At 47.8% G+C, this 15,887-nt stretch overlaps 1 protein-coding gene across 1 annotated transcript; it reads left to right on the top strand.

The window, feature by feature from the left end:
* The first annotated feature begins 11,248 nt into the window (after positions 1-11,248).
* BHLHE22 (basic helix-loop-helix family member e22) lies at positions 11,249-13,540 on the top strand. The gene has a single exon (XM_041768526.1). It carries the CDS (start codon positions 11,375-11,377, stop codon positions 12,479-12,481), a length of 1,107 nt encoding a protein of 368 aa, XP_041624460.1. The 5' UTR covers positions 11,249-11,374; the 3' UTR covers positions 12,482-13,540.
* Positions 13,541-15,887: the final 2,347 nt, after the last annotated feature.

Here is a 15,887-nt window from a genome sequence, read left to right as displayed (position 1 = left end):
ACTGTTAATAGCTTACGTTGTTCCTCATAATTTCATCTAACAAAGTATTTCCAATAAATAGTCATAGGGAGTGAGGCTTGCTGTATTTTAGGCTTTACTATGTAGCAGCGCAAATAAAGTAAAAATATATAGAAGAGAAAAAATATGACACAAAGAATAGGAAATTTCTCCAGGCCTTGTATTAAATGTGATTCCAAAGCCAGTAATGGTAAAATGGGGGCTATGGACTCTCCATTTCTTCTAACTGGTTATCTTTGAGATGACTTTATTTTCATACCTTCTAACTTTGTGATATAAACAGCAAACTTAATTCAGGAAAAAAAAAAAAAAACCCTGCCATCACTGATTACCATAGCCAGGCTCACAGACATTTAAATCAAAAGTCACCTGAGTTGGATAAGGTTTAAGTTTTTTCAATAAATTATTTTTTATAATGACTATAAAAGTTATATAGTACACAGAGGCTAGCGGGAGCTAGATACTTTACTGTACCTGAATTGCGAGGAATACTTCCTGAGACATAAAGCTGACAATCAGACATCTGAGTGGAACTGGAAAATACCACTCCCTGAAAGATTAGAGCGGGAATTTTAGTAACCTCTAAGGCAAAAGCCATTGTTCTTTCGCTCTTGAACCTGTAGACAGAATGGGCAAATGATAATACAAATGCATGGAAAGAGACCGAAAGGGTGAAGCTGGACCCCAGAATCACTTAGGCAGAGCTGAAAGTGACAATTCTTGTTCCACGAAAATCTGTATTTCTTCTGATATTTAAAGACCAGCTCTGTGGTCGTGCTAAATCATAAAATGGCTCAATTTACAAAGTAAAACTATGTTATTCTTTACAGGAAATGCAATAAAGTCACTGATATGGTGACTAAGAAAACTATCATTAATATATTTTTTAAAGATTTTATTTATTTATTCATGAGACACAGAGAGAGAGAGAAAGGCAGAGATAGGCAGAGGGAGAAGCAGGCTCCATGCAGGGAGCCAGATGTGGGACTCGATCCAGGGTCTCCAGGATCAGGCCCTGGACTGAAGGCAGTGCTAAACCACTGAGCCACCTGGGCTGCCCTATCTTTAATATTTTAAAAGGAAAAAAGAATAATGATGCAAAGAATCTAGGGAAAATATAAGCACCTTATTTAATCTTTTATTCTTAAGATTTTTTTAATTGTTAAAAAAAAACTATACACATAACAGCAAATACCCATCACCCATAATTTTTATCAAAATATTTAAAGTGACTCATAAGAAACCCCACCCGTGGCTCTCTGATTCAAGGGAACCAGGGTTTATTGTAAGTAAACTTCTTACAGACTTTTTCCTGCATGTACCTACCCACATACCTTTCATAATACCAAAAATGACCATATTATATTCTGCATCTTTCTTTTTGAACTTAATTATGCATCAGGAATGTCTTTTCAGGTCAGTTCATTTACTTTATATAAAAGCATACTGTTTTGTAGAATGGAGGCATCATTTATGTAATTATTTGCTTACTGAAGAGCACTTAGGTTGTTTCATATTTTCTGTCATTTTAGAAAATCTTTTTTTAAAGATTTTATTTATTCATGAGAGACACACAGAGAGAGGCAGAGACACAGGCAGAGGGAGAAGCAGGTTCTCTGCAGGGAGCCCGATGCGGGACTCCATCCTGGGGCTCCGGGATCACCACCTAAGCCAATGGCAGACACTCAGCCACTGAGCCACCCAGGCATCCTTAGAAAATCTTTATACATATATGTATGATGCTCAGTCCATTTCTTCTATAGGACACATTCTTAGGTATCAGATTGCAAATCACCTTCCCAAAAACACTGTACTGATTTTGACTAAAACTGTTTTCCTGACAACTCTGTACATTGTTAAATTCTTCAAAACTTAGGCCTATTTTAAAAATTGTTCTAATTTGTATTTTCTTTTTATTAATGATCCTGAACATTTTTTTTTGATCCTGAACATTTTTTAATATCATGCTTGGGACATTTAAATTTCTTCTGCTAGTTGCCAGATTAAATTATTTTCCTATTTTTTTCCACTAGATAGCTTCTTGTTGTTTTGTAGAAGCTCTTTGTATACTGGATGTATTTATTTTCTCCTCCTAGTCTGCCATTTGTCTTTTAACTTTGTTTATGGTGTCTTTCCTTGCAGAACGGCAATTTAATTTTTGTACGTGTGTAGTTAAAAGTGTCACCCTTTTCTTGTGTGAGTCCTTGGATTGTTGCCTTGCCTAGGAAAGCCTTTCTACCGTGTGTATAAAAACCATCTATCTATATAAATATAGTATGTTACCATTGTGTTACTTTAAATGTACTCTCAATCTACATGGAATTGATTTAACTCTGTTCTAATAAAATAAAACAGATTTTAAGTAGACATTTTCTTCAAATACTTACAGAATATTAAAACATGGGGGCAATAAAAAGCTGAGGTTTATAGAGAAAAATTAATTCAGACAAACCTGATTTCCTTTCTTGATAAAAATAACTAAATTAGTGAGTAATGGAAGGCAAGGTGTGTGATAAATTTAGACCTTTGACATACATTGTCTCCATAAATCTTTCATAAAAAATTAATTCAAATTGGCTTGGAGATGAATACTGTCAACTGAACTGAATACTGCCTGATGGACCATAAACAACAGAAAAATAATAGAACGGTGAGGAAGAAACAAATACCATACTAAGATCAGTGATAGATCTGGATTCGCAAAGCTTTTACATCAATGATCTAGAAGGAAGGAAGAAAAATGATGTAATCATTAATTTAACAAATGTCATTGAACTGAAAAGTGTGCTCCACACATTTGGAAACATTATAATAGAAGATGGTTGTGAAGGATAGAAATACGGTGGGATATTTAAGTAAGAATTGACCTTGAGCTAAATCCATGGCCATTTCTCTATCCATATACCAGTTCAATCAAATCACACTATGGTGACTACTTTGTAACTGATTAGAGACAAATCCATTCAGTTCAAGAGAGCAGAAGGAGAGCAAACACTCCACAAGCAGGGCAGTTAGGGATATTTAGAAGGGATGGGGCATGGAGATATGGGCATTGAAGATGTGGGAATGTAAAGCATCCAACAGCCACGGCTCCTACTCCCATGACCCTCCAGCATGCGGAAGCAGTGGAAGATGCTCTCAAGTCTGCCAGCATCTGAACGTTGTGATAGAAAAAGTAAACAAAAGAAAAACCAATAATGATAATTAAAGGTGACTGAACTGCTTTAGATGGAACAGGCAAAGAAACATAGTAAAGTGTTAACATTAAATTCACAAAACATTTTAACGTTTGCAAAACGCTTCCACATCATCTCATTTGAGCCAGTCAGGAAAGGCATGATGAATGGATCCATATTCCTCCTGAGGCTAAGCAGTATCAAAAAAATTGCCAAAGATTACATAGTTACACTGCAGAGGATCTGCTATTTCTACTATACCTACTCATACCTTTTAAAGCAATTTACAGAGCAGTGCAATCAGGTTTGCACATAGGTAAAAATCATAATTCAAAAACGTCTTTTCGAAAGGAGAGCTGATGGTATCTTCATGACACAAGGACCTTCCACAAACACTGAATGTACTAAATGCATTCTTTGGCTTCAAAGTTTCCTTCCTTCCTTCCTTCCTTCGTTCCTTCCTTCCTTCCTTCCTTCCTTCCCTCCTTCCTTCTTTCCTTCCTTCTTTCCTTTTTTCTTCCTTTTTGTCTCCCCATGATCCTTGTTCTGAAAAACAATGGGAATATTGGGAAGTGACAGGGGTGCCTGGGTGTCTCAGTGGTTGAGCGTCTGCCCTTGGCTCAGGTCATGATCCTGGGGCCCGGGGATCAAGTCCTGCATCGGGCTCCTCACGGGTAGCCTTCTTCTCCCTCTGCCTATGTCTCTGCCTCTCTCTGTGTGTCTTGCATGAATAAATAAATAAAAATCTTTAAAAATAAATATGGGAATTGACACAAGGGAGTAAGAATATGTGAGTACGTGGATTACAAAATAATCTTTCTGGGAAAATCTTGACTTCCCATCCATAATGGAAGAGATTTCTTTCCTAAGTACCTGAGGCCAGGAGGTTCTTAAATCACTTTGGGGATTAACTTTAATGTCCCCACGCCACCCACATAGTAATATCCATTCTCTCCATGGATATCAATATCCATTGCGATAGCAATATCGCATTGTTCTACCGTAGACATACTATCCGAATTGTCTGCCAACACGGTTGTTTGCAAATGATGGTCTCCTTCAGGAAGTCTGAATGTTATTTTTATGTTAAGGCACTTTTGTCATGATCAGCACTGTTGGTTTCCTTTTTATAATACTTGCTTACCACTGTGTAAATATAGCACAAATGTGTGTGTGCGCTTGTGTGTGTGTGTGTGTGTGTGTGTGTCCAAGTGGACAACTCAATCAGTACAGTTTTCAGCCAAACACATTACTAGAAAAGCCCAGTTAATGTTTCTTCAACATAAGTTAAATTGATTATGTGCAATAATCCTGCAATGCTAGAGTAGATCAAATGACCTCATCAAAAATGTTTGAGAAGGTGTCAAACTTATCCATGTTAAATTTCAAAATTTAACTGTGAAAAGCTCTCTAGCTAACCATCTGTTTATCTAGTTTCTCCTATACATAATCAAATTTCTTTCAAACAGGAACTCTTACATTGACAGAGTAAATGAGTCCAAATATTTGGCTTAATAGATTTTTCACTTTAATGAATCAAATAAAATTAATCTTTCAACTGAAGTAAAGTTTACATTTGTCTGTTTGATCTACAATATTTTTGAAGGATATTCATAATATTTTGTACACTATCCAAAGCATATCTACTTTTATTTGTATTACAAGCAGCTGGCCTGTGTATATAATCATAGATGAGAAATGTTTTTAATTAGGATATCATCTCAAAGTTTTACTGGATTGTAATTGTAATTATAAAAGGGATAAAAGCTTGTGAAAATACACTGCAGAAACATTTTAATTCATAAAAGCGTTAGGTATCCATAATTCTATTATATGCGTTAAACTTGAGGAAAAAAATTTGACTTTGGATAATATTTCAAGCTCAGAAAGCCTAAATAAGACATTCTGAAAGACTGTGTGGTGAGAAGGCTATTAAGTAGAGGAAGCAAAGGGCTACGAAGAAAAATGGGGGAATATTATTTACTAATGTTGATGGTAAAATTCAATGAATTATTAGGAGAATTCATATCTCAACACACCATCATCTCCCATTAGTCTCCTTTCTACCATATATGATAAGTAGTGTCCACAGAAAGCAAAAGAAGGGAACTGTTTTTACAGACAATATCCACACTTGGAAAATAAATCCTTTGGTGATTAAAATATCTCAATAGTATTCAGCACTTGGGTTTCACTAGGCAATTAATACCTGAGAGCACTGAGGTGTTTATAAAGTTACGGTACCTTTTGCATAAAATGACTAATTAAAATCCCGATTTAAAAATTAAGCCCTGGTTATTTCCTTCCTTCAAATTATGTACTTATGACAAATTAAATAATCAAATTTTATCATAAGTCCTTAGAACAAGATTTATACCTGACTCCGACAAAACTCTGCGTGTGTAAATATACAAACTTCTATTTACAAATAACTAGCTTCCAGGACTGTCTGAAAACTTTTAATGATCATAAATTTCCAGCTCACGTTTTGTAGTTGTAATCAATTTATCACCGAAATAATTTTGGAGGCGTAAAATAAAGTGTCTCATACTTGAATATTTCATTTTCAGCATTTAAGTGTTACTGCCCTCCACCGCGCTATTCGCCTTAGAGCCAGGAGATGGCGCTGTGGGTTTTAAATCGCCGCGCTAAAGTCCTAAAGCCAAACTGAACCCTCGCCGGTGTCTCTTAATTGGTGGCCACAAGGCGAGCCTTAAAATTGTTCACCTTTTTTTTTTCTTTTTTTTTTCGTGTGTGCGAACAATTTTTCTTTTAAAAATGTTTTCCAATATTCGCGGAAGGTGAGGTTCCAGGGAGGAAACACGTGTAACACGAACAGGTGTTTCAGCCCTTAGGGAGGGCACCTGAATGCAGGAGTAAGTCCCAGGTAACCCAGAAGGGAGTGACTCGTCGTCCTCGACCTCCATCCGCACGTGCCCTCGTTCTCCGCAGTCTCGGCACCCGCGGGCAAGCCCGCTTCACGCTGGCCGTCCTGCGCCCCTCCCCTGAAGAGTCCCCCAAATCGGAAAGTCCCCGCGGGAGCCAAACGAGCCCTCCGTGGCGGGTTAGGGACCCACCTGCGCGCCCAGGTGGGGCGCACAGTTGTGCGGATCAGCTGTTTCTCCGGGTTCTCCGAGGGTCTCTCTTCTCTGTGTGTTCAAACTGTCTTGAGGGCCAACCTTTTTTTTTTCTTTTTTCTTTAAAATCAAGAAAAAAGGAAAGTCTTCCCGAAAGAACTTTAGATCAACAGGTTTCAACTTTTCCACGGTCGAAGTCCTTGGGATTGCCACGCACTTGGGGGCGATCGCAACGCTGGGGCCCTTGGCGCGCTGCCAGGAGGGTTCCAGCTCCCGTGGCCCCAAGCACCCCCGCTGCCCCCTTCGTTGGCCCCGCCGGTCCCCAAGACACACATGAACCACAGTCTGTCTCTGCAGGTGAGCTGTGCAGGACCTGGCGAAGACGGTGGGAAGATGCTGATGACAGAGCGACACACCCAAAGGCTTGACTGGCGCTCGATGGATGGGCTTCAACCTCTCCGCCCCGTGGGGCCCCACTTTGCCAAACGCCGGGAGGTGCGGGGCGACGAAGCTCGGCTGTGCGGGCTTCAGGCTGACCCAAGTGCCACCAGGCAGCACGGGGCGGGCAAGTGAGCCTTCCAGGTCAGCCTGCGGCGCGTGGCCTCGGTCCGGGAGGGCTCGGGGACAGCCCCCCCCCACCCCGGAGGCCCCCCGGAGGCAGCCACGCAGGGTTCTCTGCGGGCCCCGCCACGTGCCACCTGGCAGGCCGAGGACTCCTCCAGGGAAGCGCAGCCCCAGCCCCGAGACGGTTCTCATCACTCTCAGGAAATTCGCTTTTCCAGGGCAGCTTCCAGGCGAAAGTTCATGGCAATTGTTTTTTTTTTTTTTTTTTGGCCAAAATTTTGCTTTTACTTTTTAGAATCTTCTCCCTCACGCACGGGACGATTTTCCCTTTCAGAAAACGCACACAGATCCCCAAATCCCAGGGTTCGAGGGCTCTCCTCCCTGTTTAGACACGTAAACTGTTTATCAGGGCTAGAGAAATAGCAAAGAAAAGCTCGTTTTGCTCTTTAAAAGTAGATTGGATCGTGTTCGGTTCTTACTTTTTTTCTTTCTTTCTTTCTTTTTTTTTTTTAGGTTCCTATTTCGAATTTCGAGCAACTACTGATAAAGATGATCATGATCACTAAGAACTTTCAATGTGACCGAAAAAATTAGTTTGGTCTGAAGTTCAATTCTCTAGTTTCGCCGCTGAAGTTTGTGGCGTGCTGGCGCAGCCCTAGGTCTGTCCCCTCCCGCTGTAACTGTACTCACCCTTGCACGCACGCCCTGGCGTCTGCGGACTTGGTGTCCGACACTCCGCAGAGCCTGCTCCCCCGCCGGCTGCGTGCAGGACCAGGGGCCTCGCAGCGCCAACCCGGGCTGCATCAGGGGCGCCCCCCCCCCCCGTGCCCCGGGGTCGGTGGAGGACGCCCACGCGCCCTTCCCGCCCGCGAGTGGCCTGACCGCCCCCACCCTGAGGGCGGAGGAGACGGTACCCCCTCCCTGTCCCCCAACTGCTTTGGTAACTCACGGTGACATTCTCTGAAACTGCACAGAGTCCGAGCATTTGGCTTCCTGTGCATCACCCTCAGGGGTCATCTGTGGGGCAGGCGTTCGCGCCGCGGCCTGATTTCCCGCCCTCTCTTTCCCGGCAGCCAGGGGCTGTTTCCTTTGGTTCGTTCCCCGCCACCTTTCGCATTTGCCAGTTGCTAAGGGCGCTCGGGGCCTTTCCGGGTCTCGGGGCGGAATAAAGTTCCAGCGCGGTGATCCCCAGTTCCTGCGCCCGACGCCGGCCCTTTGCCGGGCGAAACCAGGCGGCGGGACCCCACTCAAGCGAGGAGAGGGAGCCTAGGCCCTGACTGAGGGTGGCGACGGGTAAGCCCGGTACCCAGACGCCAGGCAGATGCGTTTGCATCGCCCTGTCCGATAAATGCAGTGCGAAGTGCCGGACAACTTCGCAGGAGCAATGGGCAAAGTTTAGGAGCGCACAGACCTTCGCCAAGGCCGTTCCCCGACGGCCGCCACAAGGCCCGCATTTGGAGCTTCCGTAAGTTCTCCCCCGCGGCTTCCCGACGCCAAGTGCCCAGGGACTAGGAAGCGGCACCTGCTCCGGGGAGCCCGGGAGGACTTCCCAGAACCACCAAAGAGAGAGGTGCTTTGGCTCCTACCCAGTGAAATAAAGTTGCGCCAAAAGTTTGTTCCAGAAGTTTGGGTGGCCGGGGAGGGCAGCGGGTGGAAGGGAGGCGTGGAGGTGGGTCGGGCAGGGCCGCGGCCAGGGGCTCCGCGGGGCTGGGTTACGTGGTGTGGCCCGGGGCCGCGATCCCCGCGGGGCGGGCGGGGCCACGTCGGCGCTGGTGGGCGGCCCCGAGCTGAGCCCGAGCCCCCGCGCGTCCGGCCCCCAGCTCGGGGCCATCAGGGATGCTGGCGGCGCGGGCCAGCGCCCGGGGAGGGAGGGGGCAGGAGCGCCCCGGAGCGCCCCGGAGCGCCCCGGAGCCCCGCGCTGCCGGCCTCGGCCCTCGCCCCGCGGCCCGAGGACTCCGGGGAGCGAGCGGCAGGCGCACAGGACCCACCTACGTTTACGGGGAACCTTTGTTCACGGTCCCAGGGAAAACAAAGCTGCTAATTGAAAAACAGTATCAGGAGCGTGTCTGTAGCTTCCTAAAGGGAGAGGTTAGCAGCTGCGGGCGCCCGGGGAGGGCGGGGGAGGGCAGCGCCGAGCCCGAGGCCGCCCCGCGCGTCGACGTGCCACGAAGTCCCGGGCGAGGCACGTGGGCCAGCCGCAGCCTCCCAGGACCCCGGCCTCGGGCCTGGGCCGCGCGGCCTCCCGCATCCCAGCCCAGCCCAGCCCAGCGGGCTCTTCCCCGGGCTTTGGATTCCAGGAAACCCGAAGGCGCGCAAGTGACCGACGGCGGCGGAGTATTTCTGTCCCCCGGAGACTGAACCTCAGGCAGTTATTTTGGAAAGATCCCGCTGAGCCCCCTCTGCATTCTTTCCAGGTGAAAATGCAGACGCCCCAGTGTCGCCCTCGCCCCTCCTCTATGAAACGAGGCGCCCAACTGTTCCGATATTACCATTCAAAAACAGGTTCTGTGGCGAACCTCATTTGTGAATCTATTACAGAGATTAATAGATTATTTCTCCTTTTTCAACTAATTCTCAGTGGGGAAATTTAACCATATGGTAAGGAGAGAATTAGAATTTCATCACATTAGAGCAAAATGTAATGAAAAGAGCCCAACACCTGAGGCCAACTCTGAAAGCCACAATTAAAAGGTTTTTAATGAAACCGGAGAAACCAAAAATTTCACAGGCTTCAGTAGTTCGGCCACATAAGAAAGATTTATTGGAGGTGTTGGGAAATATTGTTTTTACTTATGTCATAAGGATGGAAAGCAGCCGCTAAAGACCATGGGCTCCCAGATGGAGCTCCGGAGCGAGGGGACCGCGTGCACCCTTTCCCGTCCCGAAAGGAGCACTCGTTGTCCCGGCTCTCCCCCACCCCACCCCACCCCCAGCCCTCCAGGAACCACCGAGGCAGAGCCAGAGGTCCCTGACTCGCTCCCTAGCTGTCGGGTTCGCTTCCGGGTAAACTGAGAGGCACAAATGCCCCCCTTGGTGAGTGAGAGGATTCGACTCCTGGTGGAGCTGGCTATTCTGCAACCACTGGATTGTAATAATCTGGAGCAAAAGTTTGAGAAATCAGTTTCTTGCCGTTTAGGAAATCGTGTGCTTCCCAATCACACGACTGTCGCGGTTATTTGGAGACGGCTGCAAAAGCACCCCTTCCTTTTTCTCTCTTTCTTTCTTTTTTAATCTAATGGGCTGCATAATCAAGTTGCTCTTCATTTTCCTTTTTTTTTTCTCCCCCCCCCTCCAAGCCGGATAGGAAATGGGCAGTGGGCGTGCGGGTGGCAGTAAGGCGGCGTGTTGGGGGTCGGGGGGGGGGACGGGTGCTAGCTGAGAACCTTGGGTGAATCTTGGGCGAGCCAGCGGGACTCTACTTCCCCTCGAAACTCCCATCACCAAATCCAGATCAGAGTCATCCTGCGAGCGGGGGTGGAGTGGAATTCTCGCCCGCGAGGGTAATTTAGCACAAGATGAGACAGCAGCGGCGAGGGAAGGGCAGTGGGGGCGGGGTGCGGCGGGGGGGGGGGGGGGCGTCTGCTTTCCCCGGGACTCCCAGGCTTTGCCGCCGATCTACAATTTGCTGAAGGAGCAAAGAACATCCTCGGCTCTAAGTAGGGCTTTTAGTGTGCTCATTGATGAGTGAAAGTCGCCACACATGTCAAGCTAAAGGCAGTTGTTGGGTTACTAACAGGACCCAGCGCCTTGCAAACATATGCGCTAAGCTGTGTATACAGATGGCGCGCAGAATAATGGAGCAGGCGCCTTTTATAAAGCTCTAGCTGCTGCCTGTCTGCAGACCTGGGAAATGAAACTATTCAGACTCGCGGCCAGATAGCGCCTGCGATTGTTTGTTACCGTTTTAATCCTATTAATTAAAACGTTAACCTGATTGGGTAGAAAGCGCTGTCCCAACAGGCGAGTCTTCCTCATAATAACCTACTCAGAGATAATGATGTAAAAGACTCCCCCGTCTGTGGCGGCGGCTGGTTGATGGGTCCGGAAATCTCTTGAAGGTGAATCCAAGCAAGATAAACGGTGCGGAGAGGCGGCGCGGGGCTGGGCTCAGAGCGGCGGCGGCGGCGGCGGCGGCGGCTCCACTCCCTGCGCGCCCACCCTCCCACCATGCGGGGCCGCGGCCCATGGTGAGCCCCAGCAGCCAGCACCATCGGCTGGAGACGAAGAAGAAGAAGAAGAGGAGGCGGAGAGCGCGGGGGAAGGCGAAAAAGAAAAAGAAGGGGAGAGGGCTGCCAGCAGCTCCGGGACCGACGCGCGCACCAGCCCGGGAGCCCGGCTCGGGCGCGTCCGCGGCGCCGCCTGAGTCCCCAGCCGAGGCGGCGGCGGCCGGCGCGGCGGGCTGGGGCTGGGGCCGGGGCTGGGGCCGGGGCTGGGGCTGCAGCTGGGGCTGGGGCCGGGGCTGGGGCTGCAGCTGGGGCTGGGGCCGGGGCTGCGGCTGGGGCCGGGGCTGGGGCTGGGGCTGCGCGCCGGCGCCGGACCATGGAGCGCGGGCTGCACCTCGGCGCGGCCGCCGCGGGCGAAGACGACCTCTTCCTGCACAAGAGCCTGAGCGCATCCACCGCCAAGCGCTTGGAGGCGGCTTTCCGCTCCACGCCCCCGGGCATGGACCTGTCCCTGGCGCCGCCGCCCCGGGAGCGCCCGGCGTCGTCGTCCTCGTCGCCCCTGGGCTGCTTCGAGCCGGCTGACCCCGAGGGGGCAGGGCTGCTGCTGCCACCGCCTGGGGGAGGCGGCGCGGGCGGCGGCGGCGGCGGCGGCGGCGGCGGCGGGGTGGGCGTCCCCGGGCTGCTCGTGGGCTCCGCCGGCGTTGGGGGCGACCCCGGCCTGAGCAGCCTCCCGGCCGGGGCCGCCCTGTGCCTCAAGTACGGCGAGAGCGCGGGCCGGGGCTCGGTGGCCGAGAGCAGCGGCGGCGAGCAGAGCCCCGACGACGACAGCGACGGCCGCTGCGAGCTGGTGCTGCGGGCCGGAGGCGGCGACCCGCGGGCCTCCCCGGGCGCGGGCGGCGGCGGCAAGGCGGCCGAGGGCTGCTCCAACGCCCACCTGCACGGCGGCGGCGGCGCCAGCGCGCCCCCGGGGGGCCCCGGCGGCGGCGGCGGCGGCGGCGGCGGCGGGGGCAGCGGCGGCGGCGGCGGCGGCGGCGGCAGCAAGAAATCCAAAGAGCAGAAGGCGCTGCGGCTCAACATCAACGCCCGGGAGCGCCGGCGGATGCACGACCTGAACGACGCGCTGGACGAGCTGCGCGCGGTCATCCCCTACGCGCACAGCCCCTCGGTGCGGAAGCTCTCCAAGATCGCCACGCTGCTGCTCGCCAAGAACTACATCCTCATGCAGGCGCAGGCCCTGGAGGAGATGCGGCGCCTCGTCGCCTACCTCAACCAGGGCCAGGCCATCTCGGCCGCCTCCCTGCCCAGCTCCGCGGCGGCGGCGGCGGCGGCCGCTGCCCTGCACCCGGCGCTCGGCGCCTACGAGCAGGCCGCGGGCTACCCCTTCAGCGCCGGGCTGCCCCCGGCCGCCTCCTGCCCGGAGAAGTGCGCCCTGTTCAACAGCGTCTCCTCCAGCCTCTGCAAACAGTGCACGGAGAAGCCTTAACCCCCCCCGCCCCGAAAACCCAAGACCGACCCAAAAGCTAGAGGAAAGTGAGCAGCTGCCCCCCCTTTATTCCGGTCCCCTCGTAGTTGTGAGACACTCGCAAAGCAAACAAAGCAGAGGCGAGAACTGAGGAGCAGTGTCAGAGACAAACGGGACTCTCAGCCTCGACATCCCCAGAATCTCGGTCTTGGGGTGGGGAGGGAGGGAGGAGGGAGGTGGAGTTGGGATGAAGTATGGGTGTCTTTTTTTTTTTTCTTTTCCCAGAAAAGTGGCGACTTCGGTGGCAGCCCAGACCGAGAGGAAGCTTAAAAATCTTAAAAATGAGTTGGGAAGTCGTCGCTTGGTTATTAAGCGTGGAGCGTTATGTATTCAATGGCAAAGTACTAATCCTACTCATGATTGTGGATTTGGCTAGTGCTGAGGGGCAGAGGAGGAGGCCGGGGTTGGGTGGCTTGTGGGACAGAATATTCATTCAGACAAATCAGAAAGGGCACTTGAAAATAAATTTTGATTCTGAGCCAGGAGAAAAAAAAAAAAAAACTTGAAATGTAGACTTATTTAAGTGGGGGGAGAAAACCAGAAAGAGACACGTTGCTATGAAAAGACTTGTATTTTTTATTGTCTCTGAACTTTAATCCTGTGAAAATGCTCAAAAGTTTTGGCAAGAGTGATATAAAGAAAAAACTGACTGTGGCTGAAAGAATTGCATTTAAAAATATTTATGTGCACCTTGTTACTTTTCACTCTGCGATGATGTATTAACAATTCATGGTATTTATTTGTTACTCTTCAATGACCCTTCCACATCAAACAGTATTTATCATGTGTTAAGGTCATGGGTCTTATGTGCAGATTTTTTTAATGCCTCTAAAATTCTGTTTTATAGATTAACTTATACTGTGTGCCAAGTGTTTAAAAGGTTTATTTGCCAACAAGTATGAAGAGACATATTGATGTATCTGAGCTGCTTAGGTTTATCAAAGGTCACCTGGATACTTTCAGTTGCATCATCCCTGTATTTAAATTGAGCTTTAATAAATTGCTTCAGTCCAAAAATTACAGGAAAGGTGTATTCTTAATTGATGAATGAATTGATCTCTTTTTTTGAAAGGGGACTCCTTTGCATTCTAAAAGGGAAAGACATCACAGCAATAGATCCTATAAGTAAGAACATGCTAAGCAAATATTTTTCCAGGCTGTGCTGTGCATTTTTAAAAGGTCTAATTTAATTGCTTTTAATGTATATGTACATATATAAGTTATTTTAACTGTGGAGAATTATTTAAGTTAAAAGACTGGTTTGATTTGCCTATGGTGTGAAATCCTTTGTTATTTTTCTAAAAAAAAATAATAAAATTTAAAAAGAAATAAAATAAAACTAAGGAAGAGCAAGAAGCTATTTACCCAAAGTGAGCTTTCAGTTTTAGTTTGCATGGCTGTTTGCCTGCCTTTCTATCCTATGAAAATCTAGAAAACCTTTTTTAAAGATGGAGTCCTGCTATTTTCCACTCCTTGCAGATAATACAAATTCAGTTTGTCAGGTTGGATGGCGAGTTGGGAGCTATGATGGATCTACTGGCGGGTTTTGGATGTGTAAAGAATGATATATATATTAAATAGGTCAATCAGACTATGACAGCTATGTACGACCATTTGTATGTGTATCTATGTCAGAAAGAATCTTTATTAAAATATTTTGATCAAACATTTTATTATGCTGTGCTTTGTGGAAGGAGCAATCACCTCTCTTCTGTGTTACTCTTTGCTTGAAAGGTAACAAAAAAGGAGTTTCAGAGAAGGTGAAACTAAAGTTTTGGCAGGGTTACACAATTAGGAGTAGCCCTAGTTCACTTGTTTACTTGTTAATAGGATGATGGCTGGGCCTGCTCATTGGAGGAGAGATAAATGGGGTCACTGGTGAGACCCAGAGGAGATTCAGAGTTCCTATCTGCTGGCATGAACTTTGAAGGCCGTGCTGTCCCTTGAACTCTTTTTCCCCACTTGTATGGCATTGGTAACCATGCCAGGGCCCACTGAAGAGGGTAAAGTTTTTTTTTAAAGAGTTTTAATCAAAATTGATAGTTCCAACTGCCTGAAAGCCAAGGAAAAGAGATGGACTTGGATTCTCTGAGAATGGATTTTCTTGTGGCTTTCCACTTTTTTTTCTTTCTTTTCTTTTCTTTTTTTTTTTTTTGGTAACAGGAGAATCAACCAGGTTTAATTATAAGTGTAAAACAATGCCCATAGAGATTTTTCAGAACTTACTGGTGTTGCTTGTTAATGAGATTTTTAGGGTCTATAGGGGATTGTCTGTGTAGGCTTGTATTTGGACCTTAATAATGTCTTCAAATATAGAAGGCTTGATTTTTACTGTGGTGGTAGTGGTGGTGGTGGTGGTGGTGGTGGTGGTGGTGGTAGTGGTAGTGGTGGTGGTGGTGGTGGTGGTGTTTCCTCCGTAGGCAGTAAGCTCCATGCATTTTTGTCTGCATAGCCTCAGCTCATAATGATATCCCTAAATGACATCAAACTTAGTGGGGGGTGAGGGAGGATATTTTCTGCTCCACTTGCCATCAAAAAAGATTAATCAGAACCTGTAACTTTTCAGAAAACATAACAGCGAAGGGCCTTGAAGCTGAAGCCCTCCCAGTCAGGGAGTGGGGGGTAGAGGGAGGGAACAGACTAGGGCAGCCCCCAGGCAGGAAGAGACCGTCTCTCAGCATTTACCAGACAAAGCCTGGGTGCGTCTAATTATGATTATTAAAACAATTTCCATGACGATGTCTAATATTATGTTAATTTGAAAACAACTGTGTATGAAAACTGTCGACTATAATACCTAAATTCATTTAATGAAACACATCGTTAAGGCAATTAAACCTCCTGGATGTGATTAAGAAACATAATTACGACACTGTTCTGCGCCATAATTGGGTGTCTTTAATCAAGGGGTAAAGTGATCAGCAACACAGCCATTAGTTTGTATTGTTCTGGCCCTGCTGTCCATCATTCTGATTAGGAATTAACCACAGCCACCATCAGTTGAATTTTTTTCCTTTTTGCATATTAACATTACAGGGGATACATTTGCTGCAAGGTTTACTGCTTAATACTTCTCATTAAGAAGGCCTCCTTGAAATGCTTACTCTGTAACCTCTGTACTGTGCAACTATTATTAGGAAATGTGCAAATAACAAACCTTAAACTTCAGGAGAAAAAGAAATGCTCATCCTTCTTTCGCTCTTTAATAATTCGATCTGCAGGCTCAGTCCAGAAAGAGACTTGGAATGGTTGGGGAAAGGGAAGCAATGTTGAGAAGAAGTTGAAATGTCAGACGAATATGCACAATTATTAAAAAAATAGCAGGGTTAATAATACCCATTTTCATGTTGTTAATTTCAGACAGATC

This window comes from Vulpes lagopus, chromosome 9 (genome assembly GCF_018345385.1).
Source record: "Vulpes lagopus strain Blue_001 chromosome 9, ASM1834538v1, whole genome shotgun sequence".
Classification (NCBI taxonomy): Eukaryota; Metazoa; Chordata; class Mammalia; order Carnivora; family Canidae; genus Vulpes; species Vulpes lagopus.
The sequence above is the reverse complement of the archived record's forward strand: the minus strand, read 5'-3'. Positions and strand labels throughout refer to the sequence as shown.

Bases quoted from the DNA above. Each gene is read 5' to 3' on its own strand.
- BHLHE22 (XM_041768526.1), top strand. From the start codon at position 11,375: ATGGAGCGCGGGCTGCACCTCGGCGCGGCCGCCGCGGGCGAAGACGAC.